Raw genomic sequence first — 14666 nt, 5'->3', positions numbered from 1 at the left:
CCGTTTTTGCGTCTGATTTGTGTGCGTCAGGCTAGATCCTGGCCTGGATCGTGCTAGATCTAGTGTTGGTTTGTTGGATCGGTTAGGGTTCGAGATCCGATCTGACGCGCAAGTTAGGGTTTCCGAGAGCAGCGCTTTTCCTGCCTGAAATACGGCTTGTTGAGCGTATTTCCCCTCTATTTGTAGTGAGTTTAGTGGGGATCGACGGGGGATTTTGGCAAGGATTCGAGATCTGCCCAGAAATATGAAAATGCGCACCGTGCTGATGTTCGTTGTATTACTAGTTCTGTAGATCCAGCGCGCATCTCGGTAGATGGGATGCGAATCTCCTGTAATCAGGTCTAGATCTAGTTCCCTTGCTAAGAGAAGGATGCATGTTGTTATTTGCTTGTGCCGATCTAATTTCAACTTCCAGTTCTGTTTGCTTGTTATCCTGTGGAATATTGTTTTCTCAATCTGAAGCTCGGTGGTTTTAGATTAGATTTGTCCAATAGAATATCAGAAAAGTCGAAGAATCAAAGGCCAGTATTGATGGCTCCTTTTGAGGATGTAGTAGGATATTTAGATGCATACATTCCTCTAAAGTGATTCCTTACCTAGGTTGTACAAGTTGGGCTAGCTCTCTAACTATACTGTATCATATGAAAACTGCTCACACCACTTGCGAATCTGGGAAAGAGGATGATTTGTAGCAATTGTATATTCACTTTCGTTGGTTCATTTTCTTCAGATTCTGGAATTAGTTTGCTTGTTGATCCCATATGCACTGCTTTTCGTAGCATGGTACATATATGGGCAAGTGGTAACAGTGACAATTTGTACTTGCAGGCACTGAACTAGTTTGCAACAAAGAAGAGGGAAAATGTCTACCGCTGAGGCAACCCGTGAGGAGAATGTGTACATGGCCAAGCTCGCCGAGCAGGCTGAGCGTTACGAGGAAATGGTTGAGTTCATGGAGAAGGTCGCAAAGACCGCTGATGTTGGTGAGCTCACTGTTGAGGAGCGCAACCTGCTCTCTGTGGCTTACAAGAATGTGATTGGTGCCCGGAGGGCTTCCTGGAGGATCATCTCCTCCATTGAGCAGAAGGAGGAGAGCCGTGGGAACGAGGCCTATGTTGCTTCAATCAAGGAGTACCGTACCAGGATTGAAACCGAGCTCAGCAAGATCTGTGATGGCATCCTCAAGCTTCTGGACTCCCACCTTGTCCCCTCTGCCACTGCAGCAGAGTCCAAGGTGTTCTATCTGAAAATGAAGGGTGACTACCACAGGTATTTACTTCCTGCATACAGAGAATTAGGCCAGTCCATAGATGTTGCATACTTCGATGTACAGCAATTTACTTTCTACTCCCTGATTGTGAATCCATAGGTACCTTGCGGAGTTCAAGGCGGGTGCTGAGAGGAAAGAAGCAGCTGAGAACACTCTTGTAGCATACAAGTCGGCCCAGGTTAGCTTTCATGGACTGTTTGCTAATTTGAAACATACAGTATCATGTACCAGTTTGCTTTATCATCATCTTTCTCTTGCAAAGTTGAATACATGTTCTGTCATTCCTGGTTGGGATATACTGTGCAGGCTATTTTTTGTTTGTGTGTATTGTTTCATTGAGTGTGCATGCTGACATTAATTTACTTGTTATTATTTAGGACATCGCGCTTGCTGACTTGCCTACCACCCACCCGATAAGGCTTGGACTTGCACTCAACTTCTCAGTGTTCTACTATGAGATCCTGAACTCTCCAGACCGTGCTTGCAACCTTGCCAAGCAGGTTAGTCTTCTGTTTTATACATCACATCTTTTGGTGATGAGTTCTTCTGTGTGGAAACTATTTTGCCCTGCTTGTTACTTCTTTTATTTGATGGGAGCATACCTTGGTGCCATTTCTCATGGAAGCTATATAGTACAATTCTGATCTCTGGTGAAATTGTTGTTTCAGCATTTCTTATGCTTTACTTTATGGTACTATATCAGTTTAAAGTTTTTTATGAAAGCTTAACCAACAATCTTTGTTAACTATGCCAACCAGTTGAAATGATTCATGCTATTGAAAGTATAGTTTGAACCATCACTTGACATCAAGGAAAAGGGTCTCAGTCTATACATCTGTTGTATATGTAGAATGCGATTAATTCTGGAATGTTTACTTGTTGGTAGGCATTTGATGAAGCCATTGCTGAGCTGGACTCCCTCGGCGAGGAATCCTACAAGGACAGCACCTTGATCATGCAACTTCTTCGTGACAACTTGACTCTCTGGACCTCCGATAACGCAGTATGTGTCCCCATTGAAACTTCTACCTGTATTGACTCTGTCATGGGTGGTGTTGAAAACCTTGTTACTCATAATCCTGTTCAACTTTTCCAGGAGGAGGGTGGTGATGAGATCAAGGAAGCCGCCTCAAAGCCTGAGGGAGAGGGGCACTGATTGGCTGGCCCTCGAGCGTGCCCAAGTTTATTTCCGAGTCCATTTACGCAGCTACCTGTATCATTCGGATCATAAGATGTACTAGGGTCGGTTGCACTATGTGAATCATAAGATGTGGTAGGATGGTGCTATGCGAAGCGTGTCGAGCTGAAGTACCTAGTGGACTACAGTCATGAGGACGGTCATGTGGACATCGTCGCTTCTTAGTTCATTAGCAGATTTCAAACTATTTCCTGTATTGCAGCACATTATTAGTATTGCTGTATTAGCAATTTTCATGGCTTGTTGATGATTGATCATACTTGGCGTCAAGCACCCCCAAAGCTTGCCTTTCTAATGAGGCAACAGCTGAGTTTTTCTTGTCTACTTCCCTCTCAAAATAATTGAGTTCTAGGATTCTTCTAAGTCAATAAGTTTGATAAATTTGATATGAAATTATATCAGCATCTATAAAATCGATTTTATTCCCTTAGTTAAATTATGAAATGTATTTCGTATTATATATTTATCCTGTTGTGTATTTACTGGTGATATATAAATCCCCTTTATGTTTTTACTGAAAACAATTCAACTTGGTCTTGATTTTGTGACTCAAATTTAAAATTCAATTAAATGAGCAGATATATATGATGGTACTCCAAAGAAACAAAAGCCAAGCACATCTGGGAAGCCGATATTACGGCCCTTCTAATTTCCCAAAAGTGATTCTTTGTCATCCATCCCATTTGTGTCCATCAGTTTGTACCTTTTCTTCGACAACTTCATCTCCTTGAATGTCTTGCCTGCCTCTTACTCCTCTTGCTTCCTCGGCTGCCTCTTCTCATTCTCTTTGACTTCTTACCACCTTGCTAATTTCTCCTGTTTCTTGAGCGGGATTACTTCATTGCTAATTTCTCCTGTTTCTTGAACGGGATTACTTCATGTATGATGCTTTGTGTCCGATTTGCGTACAATGGTCAGATGGATGGTTGTAGGCCCAAATAGTCCCTCGTTTTCTCATGGACGAAAAGTGCAAATGGAGGACGGGGCATTGGTGGACTTTACAAAAGAGCATATTTCCAAATTGTGATTTTTTTGAAAAAGATTATACATACACAAATACATATACAACACGGTCACAAAAAGTTTCATAACAATATACTTGCGGCATAGACCAAAAAAAAAAAATACATACATGGAAATGGGCCACCATTTTCTTATTATTGTTGGGCCGGAATTTTGTTTTTTTTGTGCAGCTTGCAATTCATAATATTTTTGAATGAAATTTTACACATCCACCATGAATATGTACAGGTTTTCATAGATTTTTTTAAACTTAGAAATTCCGTTTTTGAATCATTTGAAATAAAGTCTTCCAATGCCCCCGTCCACACAAACTTCGCACTCCTAACATGGATGGTTACTATTGTGTGTTAGTACAAATATCGTACCGATCTTATTACATGTGTAGCGGTGCTCTTTCTTCAATGCCAATTCCACATTATCTCTACCAACTCATCCCTCGACAAAATCATCTCAGACTTTTCTCTCTAGGCATAAAACTTTGCTCCCTTTGAAAGCCTCTCCTACTCTTTCTTCGTCCTACGAGCCTCTATGAAGTTAGTATGTCTTTCTAGATCTCCCATCCTCCTCCCCATCTACTCCATCCTTGCTCTTTGAGAAGAGGAGTGATTTGACATTAGTCTTTTAGGCGGAGCGTCACCATTCCTGGTGTCACTTTTTATTGCTCTTCAGGAATGCACAATAATGATGGAGTGTCGAGAACTTTCGTTCGGACTTAGGCATATGCTTGTACGTAATTGTCATGTGGCATCGAGCAATTTCGGATGAGAGATATGTCTTATCTTCTTATAAGAGATCAACTCTTAGCTATGAGAAGTCAAGTTTTTATGTTCTCTTCATTTCTCCCTTTCCCACCTCACCATTTATCCTACCTGATACCGCTAAGATAGTTTTAATGTAAACACCCTAAGCAAGCCTGTTTTTTCTTCTTATTTTTCTCTCACTTTCCATTAGTACAATAAACCGTTGCAGATTCTTGTTTTGCTATTGCGTGTTCCAAAGTTTGTAGTTGCTTTTGCACTACCTTTTATTTGTTCTTTATTCCACGGCTCAAGTCAAAATTCAAAATTGCTTAGGAGCATAAATAGAGATGTGTTGCTAATGATTTCTCCATCGCCATACCGATTATATTCAATATCTAATTTATGGTTCCATAGAATGGCATTTTAGCCCTAGAGGAAATGTTGACCAATCGCTAGCCTCTTCTTTCCCTTCTCATAAAGCGACCGGGGCAAAGTCTTCCTCTCCTCGATATCTGTTAATGAGCTCGTGGATTCGCCTCACCTCTATTTGCCGCTCCGACAACCCGGGGTGGGGAGGGAATCTTGGTGCCTTGGCTATGGTTAGTATATATTTTTTCAGTCCTAACAAGAGTGACGCTCGACGAATGTCGATGCCTCATCTCCGAGTCAGTCTTTCGGGCTCCAACCCTCCTCGAGTTCGTCTGTTGGGACAGATTATGCAGAGCTCTGGTGTAGATTCTTGTTGGCTCCTCGGGGCAGCTAGGTTGGGGTTTATCGCCGTGTGTGCGCGACCATGATATTTGATGTCAAGTTCTTCAGATCTATTCAAAGGTTTAATGACGACAACTGCAACTTTAGGGTGCCAGTCCTTAGTGGCATATGCACACAAACTTCTCAGGTGTCATCAACATGATGAGGTTGGCTCCGGTATGAGAGAGAGGCGACGGTATGTCAACGCTCGTTCTGTGGTTCAGAGACCTCAATACATTATTATTATGTTTGTGTGCTTTGTACCTCTGATGATTTTTTTCGTAAAATAAAACCCTAGATGAAATGTTTACCGTGTCTTTTAAAATACTTCTAACTAGAAAGGCTCTCGCAACCTGCAAGGTGCAAGGCTTCCTCTCATTTTCTTCCCCTACCCCTAGGCGGTTAGGGCAAACTCTCCCCTCCAAGCTTCACCAGAGAGCCCGTGGATTTGCCTCCCCTCTACCCGCCGCTCCGGCGGCCGGTGGCGGGAAGAGGAATTTCGGTGCCTTCGCCTCGATTAGTAGTTTAGGTTAGGTTTTTTTAGTCCTCGTAGGTGCGGCACTCGGACGGACGGCGACGCTTCTTCTTTGAGTTTATTTTTCGGGCTATAATCTCCTCGAGTTCGTCCGTCTGGACATAGTTGACGGAGCTGCGGCATAGAATTTCAGGCTTTAACCTTGGGACGACGAGGTTAAGATTTCTTGTCATGTGGCGAGATTTGATGTCAGGTGTTTCAGATCTATGTCAGGAAAAAGAACTTGGAAAAAGATAAACGTCACTCGAACGTTTCCTCCCACGCGGCCAGCAGACAGAAGGAAGAGGAGAGCGAGCAGACGCACCATCGCCGCAACAAAGCCAACAACTTACGTACTGAAGAAAAGAAAACCACTTGTAAAGCAGATCACATATACTCACCGCACGCACCGCGCGTCGTCGCCGCGCCGCCCTGCCCACCCCACCGGATCCCGCCAGATCCAGGTGCCCAGATCCCGGAGCGCCCGACTGGTCCGATGGACCCCTCGCCGGCCCAGGCGGCCGCGGCGGAGCGCGACCGCTCGCCGCCGCCGCCCCCTCCTCCGCCCCCGTCCTCCTCCGCGTCGCCTCTCGCCGTCGTCTGCAGCTTCTGGAAAGGTCCGCGTCGATCCCACCTTCGCTTCGTTCGAATAGGCGGTGATGTTGGTTCGAACTGGTGTGCCTGTAAGGACGGTTGCTTTGAATTGCCGCGGAGCATCGCGATTCCCAGTTGCGCGCACCTGTACTGGCTCGTAGGTGCAGAATCTGCGGGGTTTTTGCAACTAATCGCGACTGGAGATATCTTAATTTCCTTGAGATGCTTACATTTTCCACCTGCATTCAAATCTGCTACTGGCATGTTTTTGCCTGCCACCTCCTCAGTTGGCTCCAACTGTATGATATGCTCGTGACAGTGAGACCAAGTAGTTTCAGTAGAGAAGGCTTGAGTCTTCGTCTCAAACTTAAATTCGCTATTTCTATGAAGCTTGGCAAGCTTTTGCTGTCCTAGTTTAGTTTCTGCACTGATCGAAAAAAGCAAATAATAGATATTACTAGTTTTTGTGCATAGGCCATGTATAGCCACTCTACATCATTCGAACAATGAGTTAGTGATTGTTCACAGACGTCATGAACTTTTATTGTCTCCTTGAATTATTTGATCCATACCAAGTAGGGAGAGTAGCTGTGAGTTGTCATGCCACGTGATCGATACCGTGGTTCCCATGTGGGGGTTTGGAAAGCTACAACGCCTAAATAGCTTCCAAGTGTGAATGCTCATTTACTGTAGATAACTTATTGATTTATTTAGTTCTTGTATGTGGAATGTAGGTTGATGCTTTCGCCATGTAAATTTTTATGCTATCCATGGTGGAGAATCTGACTGTTGTCTCTTGTACAATTTAGACTTTGATTTGGAGAAAGAAAGAAGTGGTTTGGATGAGCAGGGTTTAAAGATTGCGGAGAATCAAGAGACGAGCCAGAAGAACCGACGTAGACTTGCTGAGAATACTCGGGACTTCAAGAAGGCATCTCCAGATGACAAGCTTAGTTTGTTCAACTCATTGCTTAAGAGTTACCAGGAGGAAGTTGACAATCTCACAAAGAGAGCAAAGTTTGGAGAAAATGCATTTCTCAACATCTATCAGAAGCTCTATGAAGCCCCTGATCCATATCCAGCTCTTGCTTCTATGGCTGTATGTCTTTCAAACTTACTCTCTACCGTAGCTTCTCTAATTCGGCATTGTTTGTTGTATTCATAGAGGAAACTGCCTTCATGGCTGTCCCGACTTCTCTAAATTGCAAGTTGCCACCAATACTTAATATCTTGCCTTGTCGCAATAATCACTTGCCATCTTATTGGTATTCAGTATTGACACCTACTGATATCTGATAATAACAGATAATTATTTGTATGATTCTATCGTCACTCTCCGAACATAGAACTTTTGCTATAATATGTGTCAACTTGCACTAAATTAAACTATAGGTGGGAAGCTGTTAATCTGCAAATATAGATGCGAGTTAGTTTGTTCCAACTTAAAAGTAGCGGTCACGTGTTAACACTAGTGCAGATCAGAGTTAGCAACTTTGGAAAAAAACATGATATGGCACTGCAGTTTCCTCCAACAAAAGTCTGACGTGTTCAGTTTTGTTTATTCCTTTGCTTGAATGTCAATAACTAGCATCTTCTTCGAATATAATAAATGACATTCAGTCAGATTTCACCAAAGTTTGTTGCTAATGATCTCAATTCATTCAGGATCAAGACCAGAAACTATCTGAACTGGAGACTGAAAACCGGAAGATGAAACTTGAGCTTGAAGAATACCGGGCGGAATCTGCGCACCTAAAGAACCAACAGGCGACGATTAGGCGACTTGAGGAGCGAAACCGCCAACTAGAACAACAGGTCTGTTCCAAGGTCACTTGGTTTCCCGCTCTGTTTTTTAGTTAGTTTTCCTTCTGGTTTTGATGTTCTGCATGAACGGTGTCAGTTTCACAGTCGAATAATGTTAGTTCCTTCACACTGGTGCTTTATGAAATTATCCAATTGACTTCCTGTATCCATACAATGGTATTCTTAATTTTCATTTTCATACTTGAATGGCCGTATTGTTCTTGTTTACAAAGTTTCAGAAGCCTCATACTTTTCATGATAGAAAACTTAAGTCCTTTTACATTCATGCATGAATTCCAAATTTCACCTGAACTAAAAACAATTGTACCATGGTCTGTCTGCGAATATATTGGCCCACTAATACTGCTTTTTAGACATAACACCATTAGTCAAAATATTTTGTAAATATGCAAGTGGCATTGCACTTGCAGCTGAAATATATACATTCCTTCCAGTTTATGAAGTTTGTATATAGCGAGCAACTACTTTGATGAAAAAACATTGCTGATTTCTTGTTCCACATAGTTTTAACACACTTCCTATTTCTTGAATCATATCTCTTTTACTTTCTAATGTTTTATTTTATTTTTGTGATTTTAGATGGAAGAAAAAGTTAGAGAGATGGTTGAAATGAAACAGCGAAGCTTGGCAGAAGATAGTCAGAAAACTCTCGAAGCCCTGAAAGATAGGTATGATAAATAATTGCAACGAAGAAAATAATTGCTTAACGATTATCACAATTTAAATTTAAGCTTCTTGATTTCGAGAATTTGCCACATCATATATGATGATGCATATGCTGATTTGAATTTTCGATTGCCATGATTGTAGGGAACGGGCGTTGCAGGACCAACTAAGGCAAGCTACAGAAAGTGTCAAGAATATGCAGAAGTTACATGAATCGGCACAAAGCCAATTGTTTGAGCTTCGTACTCAATCAGGTTTTCTTCCTTTCTTTAGTTGTGTTACCTTGACGATCGCTATGCTTAATGGTTCAATAATTATGGAAGTTCTAATGAAGTTCTATATTTTGTTCAGAGGAGGACCGGACAGCAAAGGAAGCTGAAGTGAGCCTTCTGATGGATGAAGTTGAACGCGCTCAATCACGATTAGTTAGCCTTGAGAGAGAAAAGGTAATGTTGCATGTTGCTGTTTTGGCTTTAGGAAAATCCCTTTTCATATGGTTGCAATTTTCCCACTATGGCAATCGAGATCTGTGCCTTGAGATCTATGCACATTCTCTCATACTACTGCACCAAACTTATGGTGATAGACTATTATCAAATAATCCTCAGTCGGTGAATACATTGAATTTATGACTGACATGTCATGTGTTGACCAAAATGTGCACATCCATAGTTCAAAAAAGCGCTAGGCGTTAATTGTGCGTTTTGCCACCGCCTTGCGCTTTACTGACCAAAGCGCATGCTTATGCGCAGTTATGCGCAGATTAAGCGTAGTTATGCGCAATGCGTTTTGCCAATGCCTAGAGCCTAGGCGAGCTTAAGCGCTCGCTTAGGCGCGCCTTTTTTAACTATGTGCACATCTATTATTGGCTTCCCTAACATACGATTTTATTCTTATGTTCACTGCAGGGGGATTTACGGTCTCAGTTGCAGACAACAAATGAAGACACAAGTAATAATAGGTAATTTTGTTTGCATTTTTCCTGTGTATGAATGAATATGCATGCAAGTGTGTATTTGCATAATTTTTATCATTCATAATGCTGTTGATACAGTGACTTTCAGCAGTATTGCTATTATTTTAGCTGGGCCTTTATGATTATCTAGAACTTAATACTAACTTATTATCTGAACTATGCAATTATGCAGTGATTACATGGACCCAAGTGATATACTTGAGAGTTCTTTGAATGCCAAGGAGAAGATTATATCAGAGTTGAATGCAGAACTGCGTAACATTGAAAGTACTTTATCAAGTGAGAAAGAAATGCATGTGAATGAAGTAAAGAAGTTGACTGCTTTACTCAGTGAGAAGGTACCCAGTCAAATTGCTATGTCAAAATTCAGTTGTCAGTAACCAACTCACTACTCTTAATGTTGGCTACTGGTTGCCAAGCTATAAGTGAGGGACTCAACCATTCTCTTATTTAGAGAGTCCCCCTGTTTATTCTTTTCCATCATCTGAAGGGCACAGTAGTCTTCTTATGTGTATCATGAACCTGTCTATTTACTTACAATCCATATTCCAAATATTGTTCAATATATTAATTTCTTTGCTTCTATCACTATCAACATTCTGTGATAGGTGAGTTTCATAGACATGGCTACAGCCTTGCATCTGAACCTGAAAAAATCACACAGAGAAAATGAAGATAATAATAAGTCACTTTTTCTACTATATGTGTGAGCCATTTTCCAGTCACGAGTCGATCCACCATATATATGCTCTTGGAATGATTTGTATCTATGCACCCATGGTCCACTTATTTGTTGTTTTGCTAATTACTTTCTCTTTGTAGGAAACTGCGATAACGGAGTTGAAGAAAGAACTTCAAGAAAGACCTACGACTAGACTAGTTGATGATCTCAAGAAAAAGGTTCAGATTTTGCAGGTTGGAACAAAACAAGCTCTATGGATAAACATGTTTTTGTTAAACCATCTACTTTAGTTCGTACGTTTGACGACGTACCGTCCATAATCAACTGGATCTGAACTTGAACTCATTGCCTCTTTATCCTTTAGTGAAATTTCAAATACACATGATACATGAGATCAGCTTTTCAGTGTTGCATCTTATACTAAATTTGCCCACATCATTTTGTTGGTGATCACAGAGATATGCTTGAGATACATTTTGTTATTCCTCCATATTATCCTCACTATCTTTGATTTTCTGTCCCCATGCTTGTTGAAATTCCTATTTTTTTTCCAATAGGCTGTTGGGTACAACTCAATTGAAGCTGAAGACTGGGAGCTAGCAACTAATGGTGAAGAAATGAGCAAACTGGAAGCTTTGCTTCTTGATAAGAACCGCAAAATGGAGCATGAACTTACACAGTTGAAGGTTGGTACCTAGTTTATATGCTGGAAAATGGTTTGGCTCTTTGGAGGACAATCAGTATTTGTCATGTATACATGTTATCTTCTCTGCTGGAACTGTCTTGTAAATTTTTTTTTCATCTCTTAAAGGTTAAAATATCAGAGAAGTCAAGTCTTCTTGAGGAAGCTGAGAAAAAGATCGCTGAACTAACTTCAAAGGTTGAAGAGCAGCAAAAATTGATTCTGAAACTTGAGGATGACATATTAAAGGTTGCTCTCCTTACCCTTGCGATATTTCACATATTGCCAGTTGATCCTATTGTCCTTTGAAGTTGAATATATAATCCTTACGAGCATGTCTTCTGCATATACGGTTACCTTATTTAGTGCTACAGTCTGAATAGTGATATTATGTTATTCCAATAAACTACACAATCCTGGATTTCGATACTTAAGAAACCAAAGAATTTGTTATGCCTTTTGTTTCTTGAAGCACATGTGTAGCTGATATGTTTATTTACTTTGTTACAGGGCTGCAGTTCAACTGATAGGAGGAGTTCTCTTTTGAATGATTGGGATCTTCAAGAAATAGGCTCAAATGAAGTATCGGAGGTAAAATTCTAGTTTGGGTTCACTTATAGCTAACCATGTCGCTTTAATTCTGCATTACTCTTAGAAGCTGCATAATTCAGCCGTGGACAATAAATGCACGGGAAACACAGTTCAGATGATCAACTTTAAGTCCTCATAGACATCATCTTAAAGCTAGTATAAAGATCTGCAATTGTCATAAATGTTACCGTTACAACTGTTAATACACAACACTGAAACATTGAAAAGTTAGTGAATTACCAGACACTGAAATATTTAGCGCCTCTACCACAGTTTCCCAGAAAAAACTCTTGATACACTGATTTTGCAAACATGCGTGTGATTTTAATATTTAGCAGTATATGCAGTTGTTATCAACAGTATCCACAGTTCTAGATGTTAAGGCAAACACCGAATGTGCCTAAAAATCATTCCAATACTCTTTTTTTTTTGTAACAGTGCATTTGATTTTGAATTGTCTAATCAGATGGTCACTACATCCATGTGTAGCTTCACTTGTTTCTTTTCATTTATTTACAGGGTACTGATCCAAGGAATTCATCACCAGACCAAGATCAAAGTTCCATGCTCAAGGTCATCTGCAATCAGAGGGACCGTTTCCGTACACGACTACGTGAAACCGAAGAGGTATATATTATAGGCTTCTATTTTCGACAAGGTTTGGTAATGATATAAGAGGGTCATTTTCCTTGGTTTTCTTGAAAGTTGTGATTCTGTTAGGCTTTTCTTGGATTTTTTTTATCCCATGACGTCTCTTTGCTTCATGAAATATGAAAATGCATCACCACTGACCATGTATTGTCATTTTTACGTATCCCAGGAACTGAGGAGATTAAAAGAGAAGTATGAAATGCTAGCTGTAGAATTGGAAAAAACAAAAGCTGATAATGTTCAATTGTACGGAAAGATTCGATACGTCCAGGACTACAGTCATGAGAAGATTGTTTCTAGAGGACCAAAGAAGGTTTAGCATAAATCCTTATGATGGACTTTACATACTTCACATTGTCTAGCATTTGACCTTTGTTATGTTGCGCCTTGCAGTACGCAGAAGATATTGAAAGTGGTTCTTCAGACGTTGAAACAAAGTACAAGAAAATGTACGAGGATGACATAAATCCTTTTGCAGCTTTCTCGAGGAAGGTAGATATATTTGAACATATCATCAGCAACACATGTTATCTCTGGTATTGTACACAGCTCAATTATGTTCTTTTTTTGCCATATCCAGGAAAAGGATCAAAGATACAAGGAACTTGGTATAAGAGATAAGATCACTCTCAGTAGTGGCCGTTTTCTCCTCGGTAACAAGTATGATACTATCATTTTTTGTGGGGTGTGCAGTTCAGGTTTAACTTTCTTTGTATTTGTTGTATTACCGATCTTTGATGATAACTTTTAAATTGTTGTAGAAACAGCAGAGCTATACATGCCAAGTTTTTTATTTGACCATTCCCAATGTTGTATGTCTTTTTTGAATTAAATAAGTACAACACCGATGACTCAGGTGTGCATGGATCTGCCACTGAGATGTACTCCCTCTGTAATGAAATATAAGAGCGTTTAGCTAGTGATCTAAACACTCTTATATTTCTTTACAGAGGGAGTAGTTAATTTGGTTCCAACTTCTTAAATTATACCCTTCGTCTGAATCTTTGTTTAGATTTTTATATTTGGTCATTGTGCTCATGTCTAAACTTTAAAACTGGCCACCATTGATTAATCCTAGCCCTTCATGGATAAGAATGTACAAGTGATTGCCATTTTGTATTACATGATGCCTGAGTTTCTTTATTGTATGATTTTATCCATGAAGCGGACTGAAAATAAATATATCAAGTGTTTTGTTTGTATTCACATATTTGCCTGGACTTTTATATTCTCCTACACTAATGAATTGCTTGAATTTCTGTATTTGACCAATGAAGCGGACTGAAACAAGAAACTAATGTAGCATGTGTTCTGTTTGTATTCACAGATTTGCCCGGACATTTATATTCTTCTACACTATTGGATTGCATCTCCTTGTGTTCACGCTGCTGTACAGAATGTCAGCTTTGAGCTATCTGAGGTAAGCATGCATCGCATCGTCAATTTGAATTTGATGTCCTGAGCATGAGCTTGGCTAACTTGAAACATTTGTGCAGCATAACACCTGCACATGATGAGATCATCCTGGACGCTGGCAATCAGACACTATCGCATATGCCCTGAGCCAAGTTTGATGTAACAGTATTATCACTTGATCAGTACTGAAAACGAAGCGTTCCTGGGTTTTGGTCTCGAGAATCTCTGCATAGGATCATAATTGAAGTTTTTAGTTTACTATGCCCTTTAGGTGCCTTGATATGTTCTCTTCTGTAGATAAATTTCCAGTAAAGTGGGCAAGGACCAAGGGACGAGGTGGCGGATGAGGTGTGGTGCTAGAGTCATTCTGTAAACTGTTGTATTACCAAATTGCCCTTTTGATGACAAATGAAAGCACATATGTACAAACACAATGCCATCCAAAGTATGTTTCAGAATATATGGTCGGGAGTTTGTGGCGAGGACAGTTGTACAGAATCTAGAAATAAAAAGGATTGAGGGAGTAATATTAGAGTTAAATTAGCAGATATTTAGCAGGAACGGCCTTAAGCAGATATTTGGCAAAAGCAAGTTATCTGGACTCCCTTGTATGTGAAAGATTAAGTTTGCAAGTTGAAGTATTCAAAAGTTGAATTCTTGCAATTGAAAGAGATTTTTCATGAAAAAGGAGACGACTACTTTGCATCCGAAAAATTGAAAAGGAAGAAGAGAAACCAGAGGTGGCGACGTTCCTGCCGACAGAGGCGTTTGTGATGACTTTGTTAATCTTAAGACCTGCTGGCTTATTCTCTCGAAGGTGCTCATAAGGGTAGAGTATGCGTGTGTTCATAAGAATAAGCGTGTGTATTTGTTTGTGTACTGTATTTCGAAACAACGGGGGAGGCAGGCAGAGAAGGCGTGCAAGAGTTAAACTTGGCGAGCTTTATCCACCTTTTTCCTTAAAACTTGTTGAGGTTTATCTGAAGAGAGATCCAGCCGGATTACCTGTCGAAACCCACCCGCACGCACAGTAAACTCGATTGTCTTCGACCACGATCAGTCGCTGTACGCTGGCACGCCCACGGATTG

General features: G+C 40.5%; 2 protein-coding genes across 2 annotated transcripts; both read left to right on the top strand.

The window, feature by feature from the left end:
• Positions 1-881: 881 nt before the first annotated feature.
• LOC123095872 (14-3-3-like protein A) lies at positions 882-2725 on the top strand (the record flags this gene model as incomplete). Its single annotated transcript, XM_044517444.1, is given in 5 exon segments — positions 882-1269; positions 1370-1448; positions 1648-1770; positions 2157-2273; positions 2367-2725. Coding segments are annotated over 5 exon segments (767 nt in total), but the record flags the coding sequence as incomplete, so codon positions are not given.
• Positions 2726-5808: 3083 nt separating this feature from the next.
• On the top strand, positions 5809-14059 carry LOC123095871 (protein CASP). The gene is made up of 18 exons (XM_044517443.1): positions 5809-6112; positions 6899-7188; positions 7755-7904; positions 8493-8581; positions 8724-8833; positions 8931-9025; positions 9488-9540; positions 9728-9893; positions 10378-10470; positions 10795-10923; positions 11049-11168; positions 11430-11510; positions 12030-12137; positions 12331-12474; positions 12555-12653; positions 12742-12821; positions 13489-13581; positions 13658-14059. The coding sequence occupies exons 1-18, from the start codon at positions 5992-5994 to the stop codon at positions 13722-13724; spliced, it is 2088 nt and encodes a 695-aa protein (XP_044373378.1). The 5' UTR covers positions 5809-5991; the 3' UTR covers positions 13725-14059.
• Positions 14060-14666: the final 607 nt, after the last annotated feature.

This window comes from Triticum aestivum, chromosome 4D, assembly GCF_018294505.1.
Source record: "Triticum aestivum cultivar Chinese Spring chromosome 4D, IWGSC CS RefSeq v2.1, whole genome shotgun sequence".
Classification (NCBI taxonomy): Eukaryota; Viridiplantae; Streptophyta; class Magnoliopsida; order Poales; family Poaceae; genus Triticum; species Triticum aestivum.
Note: the sequence above shows the minus strand (reverse complement) of the source record. Positions and strands in the feature narration are given on the sequence as shown.